This window comes from Neovison vison, chromosome 1, assembly GCF_020171115.1.
Source record: "Neovison vison isolate M4711 chromosome 1, ASM_NN_V1, whole genome shotgun sequence".
NCBI classification, from domain to species: domain Eukaryota; kingdom Metazoa; phylum Chordata; class Mammalia; order Carnivora; family Mustelidae; genus Neogale; species Neogale vison.
In genome coordinates, this window is record NC_058091.1 from 275,937,817 (window position 1) to 275,954,611 (window position 16,795).

At 51.4% G+C, this 16,795-nt stretch overlaps 1 protein-coding gene across 2 annotated transcripts in view; it reads right to left on the reverse strand.

The window, feature by feature from the left end:
• AFAP1L1 (actin filament associated protein 1 like 1) overlaps positions 1–16,795 on the reverse strand; it is a 59,067-nt gene that overhangs the window by 26,142 nt on the left and 16,130 nt on the right. Inside the window, exons 2-6 of one of the 2 annotated variants that reach the window (XM_044231760.1) lie at positions 7,565–7,693; positions 6,440–6,523; positions 5,572–5,669; positions 4,354–4,462; positions 382–480 (exon numbers count right to left, since the gene is read on the reverse strand). In XM_044231760.1, coding sequence (XP_044087695.1) covers positions 382–480; positions 4,354–4,462; positions 5,572–5,669; positions 6,440–6,523; positions 7,565–7,693 — 519 coding nt within the window. Of the gene's footprint in view, positions 1–381; positions 508–4,353; positions 4,463–5,571; positions 5,670–6,439; positions 6,524–7,564; positions 7,694–16,795 lie in introns of both variants that reach the window. The other variant, XM_044231753.1, reaches the window with a different exon arrangement.

Consider the following 16,795-nt stretch of genomic DNA (forward strand, 5'->3'; position numbering starts at 1 on the left):
GGGCATTCAGCCCAGTATCTGGCACTCAGTGAGCGCTCTGCTAACATCAGCTACTGTCATACCCCGTCATCCTCATGTCCTTAGTCTCAGGTGACTCTCATAGCACCCCGCAAATGCCTATTTTATACTGAAGGCAAGTGGAGGCTCGAAGAGAATAAGACTCATTCAAGGTCAGTCACCAAGGGTCAGGGCAAGGGCTAGATCCAGGGCTCCTGACTCCCATGCCGGTGGTCTTTCCACTGAACCCTGGGATCACTGAGTACAAGGGCTTGGGGCCTCTGTGGTGACCCAGAGGGGCTGGTGTGCACGTGCATGCCAACGGTCAGGTCAAGGCCTGTTCTCTGAGGTTAGGGCCATTCTGAACAACTTCCCAGTACTTACAGGAGTTCTTTAGCTCCCCATTCATCCTGGTCGCGGGGTAGCTGCTGTCTGCATCCTCGTAGTAGCCATCCATGATGGAGTGGGCTGGGCTGCAGCCATCTGTGGGGTTGGTGGAAGGAGCGGAACCTTGGAGAAAGACAGGCAGGCTGCAGGGGAAGACTCCAGACACCCTGCCCCTCCTTGGGGAAGCTCTCTGTGCTCCTATCACCAGGAGCTGCCCTTTTGGGCCCTGTCACACCTCTAGGGCCGTGTTCATGCTATTCTGTGTGCTCTCTTAGCTTCTGCTAGAGAACTCCTACTCATCCTTCAATACCCAACTCAAAGATCCTTCTTCTGACCTTCTCAGACAGAGAATGGTCAGCACCTCCTCAGTGATCCCACAGCACTGGTGTGTGTGTGTGTGTGTGTGTGTGTGTGTGTGTCTTGGTCACAGCCCCCTCCCTCTACGTTGCTCTAGCTGTCTGGGCTCAGCACCCCCTCATCTTCTGCCACCTCGGTCCTTCTGCTCCCTTCCTGATATATATGCTCTCTCTTGTGACGGTGATTCTCCCAAACCTCTGTGACTATGGGCAGGAACTGGACTAGAGGAGTTAATGGAAGAGCATACAATAGTGAACACAACAGCTGGAATGTTCCATGGAATGTTCCCAGCACATTCCCACTCAGGGGGAGCACAGTGCAGGGGAGGGGGCTATGTGGCATTGTATTCTGCTCAGATTTACTTGGGGTCTCTTTAAAATGCAGATCCCTGGACTATCTCCCTAGAGATTCTGATTCACCAGTGGGGACCGAGCTGAGGAATCGACATTTTAAAAAAACCTACTTAATAGGGGACGCCTGGGTGGTTCAGTTGGTTAAGCAGCAGCCTTCGTCTCAGGTCATGATCCCAGCATCCTAGGATCGAGTCCCACATCGGGATCCTTGCTCAGCAGGGAGCCTGCTTCTCCCTCTGCCTCTGCCTGCCATTCTGTCTGCCTATGCTCGCTCTCTCCCTCTCTCTCTCTGATAAATAAATAAAATCTTAAAAAAAAACCCTACTTAATAGGACATTATAAATCTGTACAAATAGAAACTATATGGAACGCCAAGAAATCAGATTTTTTTTTTAAACAGTTAAGGTTATTTTGATGCAGATGGTCCCTGGGGCACACTCTGAAGATCGGTGGGTCAAAGGCATGTGCTTTGGGTTTGACCAGATTTGAGATGAATCTGTCACCACCATTTATTGGTCATAAAAGTCTCAGTTTCTCTGCATTTCAGGTTCTTCACCTTACAGTAAGGGGAGCAGTTCCCACTTTGGACTAGTGATACAATGCATACAAGCTCTTGGCACATGCCTGGCACATAAAAAGCACTAGACAGATGCCAGATGTCATGATTATTACCATTTCCTTTGACTCCTACAATGCAGGGAGGTAGGTATGAGGCCCATTTTACAGATGGGGATGCTGGGGCCATACACCGTTTGCTAGGGACAGACGCTGCAGGAGAACTGAGGTTGTCAGCTCAGGGAATAGATGCACATCCCCTCTTCCAGGAAGACTTCCTTCATGCAGTCCAACTGGCTCTCACATCACACTGTTCTTCAAAGTGCTGCTCTGGGCTCCCAGCCCCTGCCATCCATCTGTTTCCTGAGGACAGCAGCCCTCAAATTCCCAGCGACAGGGAGACCTAGTGCTATCTCCCTAGTGATGATCAGAGCCTGCCTTTCCCAGCAGGTCCTCTGTGGCCTCAGATGCCGGCAACATCCTGTGAGATGGAGGGGGGCGGGCGGGGCGCAATGGGAAAGAGGGAGGGGACACCCGGGCAGCACACTTGAACACCTGGCAGGGCTGGTCACTGTGTCAGAGGAAGGATATTCCCCGACAGGCTTGGCACCCTCTCCCTGGTCAAGCTCCCTGGCCCTTCCTGAGGCCCGCCCTTCCCTCCTGCCCCAGGATCCCCGCTGCCCCAGTGGAGAGGAGTGTGAGCTCCTGGGGAAGGTAGAGGAACCTCACCCAGCGGAGGGCCTTGATCTGAGCTTCAGCACTTTGTCCTCACCTTCCTCTCCTGTCCTCAAGTGGATAAAATAGAACAAAGTCACCTATTTCGCATCCAAACAGCCACTTGCAGCAACACAGACTGCAAGACTTTCAAGGCCAAAGAGAATCACTGACCGCCTGGTCTAAGCCCCCCCTTCCACTTTGTTTTCACTAGTTGATTCATCCTAAAAATAATATGCCACAGTAGCCCCGGGTGGAAAAAACCCAAATATCCACCAACTGACAAAGGACTGAACAACTATCCGTACAATGGAACACGACATGGCCATAGAAAGGAGAGGAGTACCGATTCACGCGGTGATGCGGGTTAACCTCGAAAACATCATACTAAGGGGAAATAAGCCAGGCACCAGAGGCCACACATTGTACGGCTCTATTTATATGAAAGGTTCAGAATTGGCCAATCCACGGAGACAAAAAGCAGATTGGTAGTTGCCAAGGGCTCGGGGGAAAAGGACAATGAGAGTGACTGCTTAATGGGTACTCGCTTTCCTCCCTGAGTGATGAAATGTTTGGGAACGAGGTAGAGCTGTACTCTACACGGTGAGTGTACTACTAAATGCACCTGATTGGACACTTTAAAGTGGTCGAAATGGTCCATTTTATGTTATGTATATTTTGTTACAATAAAAAAATATGCCCACGGTGATAAGCACGATCAGTATAAAAGGGGATGAATGGGAAAATATTACGTTCCCTTCCCCCAGGTGTCTATTCATTTCCCACAGGGGAATACTGTTCACGGTTCCTTGCACATCCTAGCAAAATTGCTAAAATGCATGCGTGAGTGCATGCGTACCCCATTCAGGAACAAACGGAATCCTATAATAGGTAGTATTCTGTGTTTGAGGTTTTGATCAATGAAGGTATCTTGGAATTCAGTTCTGATCAGCACAGACAGACCCGTTTCTTTTTTTTTTTGGCAGTTGGAGTATAATCCACTGTGCTACTGAGTGAGAGTGGAACACCACATAAACATTACATTCTAGAAGTTCAACTACAAATGTTGGGTCATCCAAAAACCGTAGTATAGTTTCTTGGTGCGTATTGCTGGCTTCCTCCATCCCAGCCAGTGGATTCGCTGATCCGCAAAGAAATAGCCATTCGTTTCCGGGCTGGAGGAAATCCATGGAAAGAGGACTGTCTGTTGTGGCCGATTTAAGAGATTTTTCAGAGGCCATTTGTACCAGCGCCCTCTAAATTATTTCATTTTATTGTGTTCACCTACCAGTAAAAAAGTAACCATGTAATGTACTTCCATGTATGCATGGGTCCATTATATGTGTGTGGATAGACTGCTTACAGGCCTTATGCTATTATTAGGTTATAAATGTTAGAACTCCGAAACATTCATATAGAAATTTTAGAAAGGAGTGTTGAGCTAAATGTCAGGAAGGCTTCTAGTCCTTGTTCCTATATCAATTCGTGAATTCCCTGGGGTGCCCACACTCTATTCGGAGACCTTTTGATTTCGGCCACATGCTTTTTTATCCTCCGAGTTAACTTAATAACTCAATCTGCCCACAGGACGTGGTAGGGCTGAAGTATGAACCAGCTCATGGGGTACACCAAGGAGGAGCACATAGCGAGCCCCGGCTTCAGTGCTTGGAACTGGGACACAGTGCTCGGCTGTGGACCTCTGTCCCTGCACAATTACATGCATGTTATCCAGCCCCCTTCTTACTTTCAGGGTAGGGAAGGGGAATGTCCAAGGCCGGACAGAACTGGGGCTGTAACCAAGTCCCTGATCACTGGGACTAGGCCCACTGGCCTCCTCCCCTTAGAGAGGCTGGGGGCTCAGGCAGCTTTTACCCCGGTTGTACAGAGGACTGGGCGGGTGCTGGGCTTGGAGCTCCAGCCCTGGCAGGACACACGGGAGCTTTAGGAGAGGAGTCCCAGTTTGTGGGGGTTGGGGAGACCAGAAACTTACTGTGGGAGCTGATGTACTCAGGGGACTTGCCCGGTCCCAGGGGTAGGGCCTCTTCATAGTAGTCCTCTGGTGGGGGCCGTTGGGGAAGCGGTGGAGGCAGGTCGGCTGACTGAAGGGGGACAAAGGAGGCAGGTAAGACCAAGAAGGCCAGGAGAGTGGACGGAGTCGGTGGGGTGATGGAAAGGAGGCTGGGGCAGAGAGAGGCAGGAGCCCCAAGGAGGTGGAGGGGGGAATGCAGATGTGAAGCGGGAACTTCCGACAGAGGGGCAGAGGGCAGAGGTGGGAACCCTGAGAGGCCACCTGGTCCTCTATTTCTTGCCCAATTTATTTCAGTGTCAGGACTTCTTGGGAAGATCTAAAAGTTTTGTGGAAGGTCACACAGATGTCGTTAGGCTTTTGATTAAGTAAGCCCATGCGGAATGATAAAAAAACACTGGAGTTCGGCAGTGCTCTGCAAACATGTCTACACAGCTGTGAGGAAGCACAAGCATGTGGAAGACACAGTACTCAGTGAGGTGGCACAGCCTCACGGCTCAGAGCTTAGGCCCTGAGGCCAGGGCACCCCTACTTCACTGGGATTAAGCTCTGTCACTCATGAGTTGTGGGCAGTGACATGTGTACTCATGCTAAGCCTCCGTTTCCTTATCTGTAAAATGGGGATAACAACAGTGCCAACCTCGTTCAGTTATTGTGAGCATGAAAAGGACACAGTGAGGGGTCAACAGTTGGTACCACTGGACGGCGAGGAGGATAGTGAGTTATGCAGTCAACGCAGTGTTCAATGTGATTATGAGCCCCTTGCCTTAGTTCCAAGGACGAAGGCAGGGAACCCCAGGTATGACCCAAAACTTTATTTTGCAAGTGAAAAACAGGCTCAGAAAGTGGAGGTGGCTCATCTAAGACCACATGGCAGCAGGAGGAGGGCAGAGGCCACCAAGCCCTGACCCAGAACTTTCCCTACACTCACTCCACGTTTATTAAGTTGGGGGGGGGTGTCCTCTGTGCCTGAAGGGACAGGGCAGTTCACCACATTATCCCTGTTCAGTGTGGGCGTGGTGAGCACACTATGGGTCACTGAAATGTTCTCACAGCCCGTTTCTCCCCTTAGAACAGGGTCCTGCACAGCCGGGGGGGTCCTAGGCATTGGCCGGAGAGCTTTCCTGGCCACTTCAGAGGGACAGAGGGCCGGACAGTGTGGGAACCCAGGCCATGACTCACGTGTCTCAGAGACGGGCTCTTGGCTGGCTCAGGGCTGGCTCCTTTGCAGGGCTCCCCGTCATCCTCTGGCATGTCCCGGAGGTCGCTCAGGTCACAGTCTACCGAGGGGCAGGCCATGGGGGCAGAGGAAGCCAGGGATGAGCTCAGTAGAATGGGAGGAAACCTGGACCTGGGGTCTGGAGGCCTCTATCACCTCCTTCGTTAGAAACCCTTGGCAAGCGACCCCATCACTCTGAGACTTGGTCTTCTCCTCTGTAAACCGGTCTCAATAATCCCTTGCCTTGTCTGTCTGCCAAGGTTACCAAGAGGACCAAAGGAGATGGTATCTGGTGTGGTGCTTTGGGGATTTTCAAAAAGTAGGTCATGAAGGCACTGTGTCTTCCCTCAGTCTCTCCATCCCTGAAACTTTCACCTGACCTGCAGCTTTCTCAAAGCGGAATAGTGCTGTCTTCCCTCGGGAGGGAGCAGGGCTGGGACACGTCCTGCCCACAGCCCGGTGTGGCTGCTCCCATGCCCACTGGCTGCTCTCCTTTCTGCTGGGGGGCAGGGAGGCTCAGCCCAGAGTTCAGGCGGCCACCACCAGCGGCTCTGAGCAGCAGAGCGACAGCGTCTTCTGTGGCTTAGGAGTTCCTCCCTACCTTTCTTAAAATCCTGGGGATGACTTCCTGTGACCATAGAGATTCTGACTGGATTTTCAGACCGGGCAGGGCCCAGAGAGGCCAAGGGACTTGCCCACTGTGACTCAGTGCTGCGACGTTAAGAGTCAGACTCCCACCCAATCCGAGGGCCCTTCTGGAGACGGGGCCAGGGGGCTCGCACACGCAGACAGAGGACAGCGCCCGGCTGGGGTTGGGAGACGGCCGCTTACCGAACTCTTCAAAGAGGGACTCCACGAAGCTGGGCCCAGAGTGGAGGTCTGCTGTGTTCACATACAGGTAGGAGACTTCCTTGGCTGTGAGGAGTGGGAGAGCCTAGTTGCGGTGAGGGGGCTGTGGTCTGCTGCTGCCCACTCTGAGGACGGCCGGGTCCCCCTCTCCCGTCACCGGGACACAAGCCCACTCAGGACTTGGCCCCTTTGACAAAGCACGTGCACAATCTAAACGAGTTCCCTGGTTTTCAAACTTTGTTCTGATTTTTAGCTCTTTCCTGAGTGTCTCCTTCTCCAAAGGAAAGGATGCTCAGAGCACGGTACAGAAAACAGAACGTAAGACTGCTCTGGGGAGGGCCAGGGGCAGGGCCAAGCATGGCTGGCAGACCGCCCCTCCCACCCTCCCACAGTCCTGTGAGGCCTGCCAATGACATCAGCCTGTTTTGTCCCTGGAGGAGAGCCTCAGAGAGTCACCCAGGAGTGATGCCCATGCCCTCAACCCTCAGACCCCCACAACACTGTACGGGCACAGTACGGCTTGTCAGAGTTTACTGAGTGTGGGGCTGACCTGGGGCGTCGAGCACAGGCAGGAGTGGATGGGGAGCCCTTGCTGCAGAGTGGACGGTGGGGCAGAGAAGCCATGGGGTTCCTGGAGGGGCATGAGGGAAGCCACAGGGCCGGGTACACCTTGCGGAGCGGGTGTGTGCAATGTGTGTGCTGCGTGTGAGTGTTGGGCATGAGAGTTCGTAGGGTGCACGAGGTGTACCTGGGTGTGCTGTGTGTCGTATATCGCGTGAGCTGCGTCGGGGACAGCATGCTGCTGGTGCGTGTGGGGCGTGTGTCACGGGACAGCATATTTGCTGTGGGTGTCCTGTGTCAGTGAGACTGTGTTGTGCACATGAGTGAGCATGGTGTGTGTGTGAGTGTGTGTGGCAGCTGTGTTGTGTACATGAGCATTAGTGGTTCGAGTTGGGAGGGGTACAAAGAGCCGGGATGGAGAAGGAACAAAGTGGCTGAGGACACCGGTCAGGCCCTGAAAGTGTTTGGTGGCACGCTGTGAGGCTTCGGTCCTGGGGAGTTCCTGAAGGTTCTTGAGGAGCTGGGGGCAGAGGGTCGGTGGCTGACCTGGGAGGGGCTGCAGGCTCTGCAGGATGGAGGCCACAGCCATCTTTTTCTCCAGGGCGGTGTCACTGAGGTACTCATGGTCCAGGAGGCTGAGCAGCCCCGTGAGCTCAGGCAGCAGCTGCTCCAGCACTAGAAGGAAGCACGGGGGAGGGAGGCTTGGGGTCAGGATCCCAGCCCTGCCCTCATCCACCAGAGGCCAGGGCAGCCCGGGCCAAAGGCAGGGGGGGTGTGACAGGGAGACCTCAGAAGCCCTCCCACAGCTGTCCCAGGGCTGGCCGCTCACCTCCCGAGGGAGAGCCCTGCTTAGTTAACCATGACGTTCCGCTGGGCCTCCCACTCTCCCTCAGACCTCCTACGGCCTTGGCCTGAGGACAGATGCTCCCGGCTTAGGCCTGGTGAGCCCAGGTAACCTGAATAGAGGCTCTCGGCCTGCCCTTGTCCCAGCATGCCCTCGGCTGTCCAGGCCCAGGTCTCCTTCCTCGCTGCAGCTCGGGGCTCAGTGCAGGTCCCGGGCTGGAGCCCCTGGCCATTCAGGACACAGGCAGGAAGGGAGCCTTCCTGTCCCATCAGTTCATATGCTTCAATCTCTGGAACCTTCTGTTTCCGGTGCCTTGGTGGGAGCCAAACTAAACATTAACCCTTCCCATCCCAGGCCCCAAACCGTTGTCACCACTCTTTCAGTGCTTTACCAGCGTTTTTCAAACTTGAGGGTATAGAGGAATTACCTGGGGAGCTCATCAAAATGCAGAGGCGGGCTCAGGTCTGGGGCAGGACCTGAGATTTTGCACTGCCAGCGAGCTCCGGGCTGACACTGATGCCGCTGGCTGAGACCACACCGAGTGGCAAGCCCCACAGCACACAGTCCTTTAAGACCAGAGCATACCGCAACCATGATGTCATTGATGTGTCCCTGTCCCAAACAGTAACTTGGGACTTGGTTCGCCTTAGACCAGCTTTGTACAGTAGTAGTACTGTCCTGCTTTGTGACTTGCTAGTCACTTGTGCAGAATACTAAAAGCTAAGCATGTTGAACGATTCTCATGAGTTGTGCTAAGCCTTCCATACATATAATTGCATTTAAATTTACTATCGAGCATTTTATGGCTCAGAGTGGTTAAGTAACTCCTCCAGGGTCACACAGCCAATGACACTTCACCTGGCCTTAGCTCCCTCCCTTCTAACCACGGCACTAGACTGCCTTGCAGGACCGCATACAACCATACCAACGAGTTTTGAGATCGGTTCCACGAGCACACCTCCTTTTTAGAAGAAGAAACCAAGGCTCAGAGAAGAGCGGTGTCTTGCTTGCAGTCACACAGAGGTCACCGAAGAGCCAGGCCTCTGGCTTATAGTCTTTGGACTCCCAGCCCCATGGGCTTCTCTCCACCCTGGACCCTCCTAAAGAAACAACCAGACTCCGACTTACAGTTATAGGGTCTGGGTGTGTTAGAGGGGCTATATAACCTCGTGAATAACTGCTGGAGCCAATCTGCTGGGTTCAAGTTCAGACTCCATTCATTATGGTGAGACCTGTGAAAGGTACTTAGCCTGTGACTCAGTTTCCTCCTCTATGCAGGAGTAATAATAGCACTTGTCTTAGAGCGTTCCTGGGAAGATAATTAGGTTATGCATGAGGAGTGCCTTGCCCTATAGAGAGTAAATCTCACCCCAGCTCAGCTGTTGCCATTGTCAGTATTTAGCATGCTGGTCTATGCTGGGTGGGTCTCTAGAGCTGTCTGCTCCCCCAGCAGGCTGGGAGGCTCTAGACAGGGCAGACCGCCCCAGGAATCTCAGCTTCCTCGGCATCTAGTCTGGGGTCTGCTCAGTGCCGGCTCTCCATATGTGTTTCATGAGAGAGAGCATGAGCGGATGACTACGCCAGGATTTTTAAAAACTAGAATCGTACACACAGATAGTGGCAGTTGTTGGAAAAAATGGGATGTGGCCATCTCTCTGTGGCATTCCGTCATCACCTTAAACCTGCTGGAAAGGAGCTAAGGGCTGATGCTGTCAGCGGCCACTGTGTGAGCTCCTCTCTGCTGCTGGGCACTGAGAGAGGGGATGTGACTGCCCTGTCTCATCTGTAAGCAGGTCCTGCTGGGGAACCTTTGTTCCAGAAGAGGACCGAGACCAAGGGAGGCTGCGGGATGGTCGCACACGTGATTCCTAGAGCTGTGGAGTCGCACAACGCCAGGGGGCGCCACTCACTTTGCAGCCCAAGTGGAAGGGACCCAGAGGCCCTGCTCTCTCCACGGCCCCAGCCCTGGCAGTGCTCCCTGAGCAAGGCTTCTGATGGGAAGATTTCCTTCCTCAAAGTAGGAAACCACTTAAAATCAGAAGAACATCTTAGGTAGATTTTAGCTGTTGCAAAGGAAATCTTTACAAATGGAATCACAGACTTCTCGGGCACCCTCAGTAGACACACTGAAAGTCCGTTAACTCAGTTCTAAGATATTGACTGAGCGCTAATTGTGTGCCACTCAGGGGATTAGAAAATGAGTAAGATTGTTTCAGTGGGTATGCTCCACACACACACACACACACACACACACACACAAACACACACTCTCTCACACACACTTCACACACACACACACACCCCTAATTACTCATGAGGGAGGCCATGGTAAACACTCCCAGGAAGGCACCACGGGGGACCGTGGTATCTTTCTCATGGCCTGCAGCCATGGTTCCTATTTGAAAATTCATGACATTGCTCTGATATTACGTGGGAAGGTCAAGGCTATGGGATACAGTGACTCTTTATCCCTCTGAAACTCTTTGGCTTTAGGATTCCTTTGCACGTTAGGAAATTATCAAGGCGCCAGAAAACTTTTGTCCTATGTGCCTTACAGTTACCAATATCGACTGTATTCACAATTAAGGCTGAGGAAATTTTAAACCACAAGAACACACCAGCACATATCCCATTAGCCTTCAGAGCTACTGTGTCATCACACAACACAACCTCTGGAAAACTCCACAGTAAACCTCGAGAAAATGGGAGTGAAAAAAGGCATATTGGGTCTGAGTATCATAGAAAAGTAGGTTTGACCTTGCGGACTCCCAGGAAGCATCCCCAATCATACCTTTCTGAGAATCGTGGCCCTTCAATGAATGACCTTGGACTGCTAAGTCTTGTCCCTGTGTCCACTCCTCCCTCCCTCTCTCCCCAACTCCCTCCCGCCCTTTCTGTCTCTCATTTCACTCTGGGGTCCCGACGATTTCTTCCTGCTCTTATCAGCCAAAGCTTATGTGCCACAGCTTAGATTCCTGCTTCTAGAAGCTCTCCTGCTACTAATTTGAGGTTTGTTGCAATTGTTTGTTTCCAAAGTAAGAACAATTACGTTCCGAGTGAGTTCTCTGCACGGAAAGGTAGGGGAGTTTTAATACCTAAGCTTTGTTAACGGCTCTTTAAATTCTTTTCCCTGATTGTTAATGGGATTCTTAACATGGGACCCTGACTTCTAAGTGTTCTTGTTGAATGGAGACGTGATCACAAAAGTCCAAATAGAGCAAAGGAGAAGGAGGGAACTGAGTGAACCTGGGAGAACCGATGGGCAGTGAGGAGCTGCCCAGGACCTGTGGCAGCTTCTGTAGCCTGAAAGGACCTGGCAGGGAGCAGGTGGCTGAGGGACAGTCCCCCAGCATTTCCAGAGTTGGTTGGTGGAGGGAGCGTGAACCACAGGCGGCGTCTCAGCCTGCAGAGGGCAAATGGGCGAGAACCCTTCCCCAAGGCAGAGCGGTGACTGTGTGCTGGGCACTTAAGGCTCACCTTCTCATTTCAGCCTCATAAACGGCACAGGAGGGAAGTAGTGTGGGGCTCTGTGCCCCAACGAGGGAGGGAACAGAGGCTCGGAGAATCGAGGCCACGCTGCTAGTAATTGGTAAGGGCAACCCTGGAGCCCAGGTTTGTCCAACGTCACAGTGTACACCCTGTGCTGGAATCTTCCATCAGAAAACGTGGGCTCACAGCAGTGGAGGCCAGGCTGGGGCAGGGAAGAGGCAAGTAGCCCCTCAAAACCCTCCTGCTGAGGGCTCTGGGCCATGACTTCATCTGGGTTCCCGACCTGGGGACCATAACCCTTACTGGGGGACTGAAATTCTTGCTCAGTCCATCTCTTTGCTCTGGGCCTATTTGTGAACTTCAGAGCCCTCACTCTGGAGATCTCAGAGAAGCAAAACAAGCTTCTCAAATCATCTACCTGGCTTCAACAGCAGGATCTCATCCCAGGGGACCCCCTTATACCTCCTGGGCACAAAAGGGTTTTCAGTGGGTGCTCGGCTCTTCAAAGGCAGTCCCGAGCTCTCCTCCCAAAAACTGGCTTTCAGGGGCAACGACTGTGGTAGTGCCTTCAGTGGCAGCTTCGTCTTTAGTGCCAGAGAACTGAAACCACAGGGATTTAAGTGATGGCAGAATTGAATGTGGAGAGAAATCGTATGTGTGTAGCGCATATGGCGAGGGGTTCTGCCAGGCCTCAAACAGACGGCCAGGACAGCAGCCTCAAATTTTAGCAAGAAGGAGACTCTCCCAGGGGCGTTGTTGGAAAGGCTGATTCCTGGATCTCCTCCCTGGGCTTTCTGGTTCTGCAGACCCTCTACTGAGAACCAAGAAGCTGCATTTTATTTCATTTTATTATTTATTCTTTTTATTTAAAAGATCTTATTTCTTTATTTACCAGAGAGCGAGAAAGCGAGAGCGCAGGCAGAGGGAGTGGGAGGCAGAGGGAAAAGCAGGCTCTCTGCTCAGGATGTGGGACTCGATCCCAGGACTCCAGGATCACGACCTGAGCCCAAGGCGGCCGCTTAACCAGCTGAGCCACCTGGGCGCCCCAGAACCTGCATTTTAATAAGCACTCCAGGTGGTTCCGAGGTTCAACCCGTGAAAGCTACTCCGCCAGAAAACCCACACTGCAAGGCACGTTTGTGAACCCAAGGAACATGGGAAGGCGTTTCTCCTTTGCTCCCAAGTTGTTATCAGACCTCACCTTAGAAAAACCGCAAGTCCAGGGTGCCTGGGTGGCTCAGTGGGATAAGCCGCCGCCTTCCGCTCAGGTCATGATCTCCGGGTCCTGGGATCGAGTCCCACATCGGGCTCTCTGCTCAGCAAGGAGCCTGCTTCCCTCTCTCTCTCTGCCTGCCTGTCTGTCTATTTGTGATCTCTCTCTGTCAAATAAATAAATAAAATCTTAAAAAAAAAAAAAAAAAGAAAGACCGCAAGTCCAGGTGGGAACAGGAGCTCCCACAGATTATAACTAGCCGGAGCAGGGAGGCTGGCGGAGAGGAGCACCGTGCGTGGGACCTTGCGGTCAGACCTGGCACCCTGCAATTCTCCAGCCACTGCTTCCAAGCGACAGCAAGATGGCATGCTGGGGATCTCCGCGCCCTGGCCTTCTGTCTGCCACCCTGACGGCAAGGCGAGGCCAAGTGCCGACCGACCCCTGCCAAGCGAGGCAGCTGAGTGTGTGCAGTGCTCGGTCTTCAGTGCCTGGAGCCTGCACTCAGTCGGGGCCCTGCTGCCGCGAGGGCTGCTATCTCCTGACCGCCTCTGAACTGTGCTCGCTCCCGAGCACTGCTCAGGTGCTGTCTGGCCACAGATCTGCCATAGTTGGGTACCAAGCTCCGTGAGGACAGGGACCGTGTCTCAGTCACAGTAGCTCTCCGATAAGCATTTGTTTAGCCAACGTGGCATTTTGATGACCTAGTCCAACCTTCTCATTTTAAAGACGTGACAAGTGGAGGTCCGAGAGGTTCTTTGACTTAGCTAGGGCACCACAATGAAATGAAAATCAAAGTCCCTAGTGTTAAAGTCACACAAAGCTTGCGACTTGGCGGACTCATCAAAGAATGAGCGAGAGCACGGGCCGTGCACCATCTGGCCCCTCCTCGCTTGGCTGCTTTCCAGTGGTGGCCCCCCGGGGAAATTTCCTAACTCATCCAAGCTTCCAGTTCTCTATCTGCAGACCCCGGGAGTCATCACAGTAACTGCTTCACGCAGTCATTGTAAAGATGAAAGGAAGCCACGCACGGGGGCTCAGTGCTCTGGACAGGTGCCTGGCCATTCATGTGTGACTTCCAGAGAGTTTCGGGTACTGGGCCACAAGGGAGGGGAGGGAGGGGGTGTCCAGGGACAAGAGGACACGGAGACTCTGCAAGCCTTGCCACAATGACAGTTCATAGCTCTGAGGGTAGCTGTGGCAGTAGGAAGGGCTGGAGCCCCTTTCCTCAGGGGGCTCCTACCTACCCCAAGGACCCCCCCCCATTCCAGATGAGGGGACATCTTTCCTTTGGAGGGTCCCTAGTCAGGAAGAATCTCCTTCACCAATTCCTAACCAGCCCCCTCCCATCTTCACTCCTGGTCCAGGTCTTGCCTGCTTTCTGAGGACAGACTAGGGCATCGGGACAGCATTATCTTTTGTGTCTAAAGTTTATTTAGAACCACGAATACATTTCATTGATCTTGTTTGGTTTAGCTGAGCCTTAGGGAGGTACAGTGAATTCCAGCGAGGGGGAAAAAAAAAAACAACAGGAAGAAATGGTTTAATCATTGTTTATAAAACTTCAATCTTTCACTAAGTGGACAGACAGGCTCGGAAACCCAAGATGGGTGATAATTGTTCATTAGGTTGCAAAAAAATTTGCCAAATAAAATCAGGAACTATTTTAAAATATATTTAAGATTAGACCACTAAGTGTTTACTTGTTATTGGTGAGTACCCAACTAAGATCAATTTTCTCTCCGCTCGTCCACCCTCACCACTTCATTTAAATCAAAATGAGATGGTGCAGAGCAGAAAATAAGCCACAGGCAGAAAGCACTGTTGCTTGCTCCCAGGACTGTACCCCCATGCACTATGAATGAAGTTTTCAATCCAAAGGTCTTTATCATAGCTGGTATGGGTTCTACCACAAAGGCTGGAATTATATAGAGATCTCAAAGGTAGAAGAGTCTAATTTCCGAAACAAAAGAGAAGTGAATAATTAACCTTCTGCAAACCACAGGAATAATAACCCCTGTTTTGGCAATGACCTGGTCAGCCTAGTGGGTGCCCTGACTTGTGATCTCATTCCTGGGCAATTTTCAGACTATGGAATTTACAAAAATGCTTGGAAACAGCTTGCAAGTTACAACGCCATTAAATGCAAAGCAGTGGAAGGAAATACAATTTCTCTTTCCCCCATCTCCTTTTTTGACAAGCCTCTCTAGGACAAAGATAACTCATCCTTCTTTGTCTTCAAAGTCAGAGAACATACAACAAGCATGATTCAAAAATGGAAAACAGGAAAGTTGTCAGTATGTGGTGTTTACAAAGGGCATACCTGTTTTGTTTGTTTACTCAAATTTTCTTTCTCATTTTCTGAACAGCAAAATAACCCAATTTCCAGCTCCTGAGCTGGAGAAAGGACCAATGTGTTACTTTAAAAATTTTTGGTCATGATCTGAGAGATGACTTTCTGTATCCTGTGTTACAATAAGCTAGCACATTCATGAGGTCTGACTCCACTGTGGGGGTGGGGAGGCAAGGTACCCTGAAAAGGCAAGCAGTCTACTTAGCAGGTGTGACTTCAATGTTTGGGTAGGGGGAAGGGAAGGAAGAGGAACCCTTTCCTGTGGACTTCCAGTTCTGCAGGCCCTTCTAGAAAAACTTTCCTCTAGGTTGTGCCTTCATGCTCCTTTCCTCAGCCTCTTAATCCAGGGCCTTTGCATACGCTGTTCCTTCTGCTTGTCAGAACTCCCTTCTCCTGCCAACCAGTGATGCCCTTCTCCACTCTCTGCTCACTCGTGACTGCTTCTGGAAAGTTTCCCCTGTCTTCTCCACCATATCTGTCCCCCTATTTTATAGTACGATAGCATTACTCTCTCTGTGGTATGTGCCATGGTGAAATGTTACATTTAAGTATGCATTTCTTCAATTAACATCAGCTTCCACAACTTGAGCCTGAATGCCTTGAGGGCAGGAATAGCACCAGCTTTTGCTAGTACCTGACAGAGTACATGCTTAAGTTATTTGTGGAATCAATGAATTCTTGATGCAAACTTAAGAGTTGCTAGTCTAGTAGTTAATGTGATTGAAAAACCATGTCTTTAATAGTGGGTCGGCATTGTAAAAAGATGCTTAAAAAAAAAAAAAAATACAGGTAATAATAGTCCCGGGAGCAGAAGAAATCAGAGGTCCATTTTCCTACTTGGCTAAACTCCCCGAACCCTATTTGGTTGAGCTTATATCCCTTGTGTGAATATGGCTGCCAACGGATTCAGTGATGCACATTTTGTAGTTGGTGGATTTTAATCCTAACGTAGAAATTGGGAAATAATAATGACTAACATATATTAAGCAACCCAACCTACTTAAGTTCAAGTCCTGTCTCCTCCACCCCACCCCCCACGGCCTAGCTGTGCACCTTTGGGACACTTACATTACCACATGTGTCTCATGTACATCACCAGGGACCTATGAGCCTATGTACCTCAGCTGTGGGAATGAGCCCTAATGCATGGAAATGTGCCTACTACGGTGCCTGGCACATAGTAGGTTCTCAATAAATGTTGGCTGTTTATATTACTCTCGCATTGTTATTCTGTGTCACCCTCTGCTTTAAACGATTTACTTGTATTATTCACACAATTTAATTCTTATGGCAAGGTGGGCTAGCCCCATTTTGCAGGTGTGGGAACTCCAGATTCCAGAGTGGGAAGAACAAGGAGGAGCTCTTCAGGGATGCCCGCCCCAGCGGTCCCTCTTGGCAGTACTTCTTGCTGCCCAGCTCTGGGCTAAATGCACACCAAATGCCTACAGAATTCTCCCTTAATTTGTGGGTGCAGACATTGCTCCTTCTCCTGCCCACAGTCTCTTCCAAGTTGCTGCAAATCTACCTATTGGGGGCCACGGGGACACCTCACTTCCTCTGAATTCATAAGCCCTTCTCTTGGAGCCCAGGTGAAGGCCAAATAGTGGGCACAATGGCAGAGGGAACCGCGCTGGTTGGACCAGCATTATAGGTCACTAAAACAAACACTTCCTGTTGTCTCAGAGTGTTTGGGGAAGACCATGGGTCATGTGGGCTGGAAAAGAATGAAAAAGGAGCAGCAGAGAAACCCAGCTGCAAAGCCAATGTCTTGGTGCTGACTGCTTTCCAGGAGTTAAATATAGCCCCTGAGTGAGGGAGGGCCAGGGAGGGTCACCTTGGAAGGCTTTGTGCATGTTCATTACAGCTGGTGCAGGAAACACA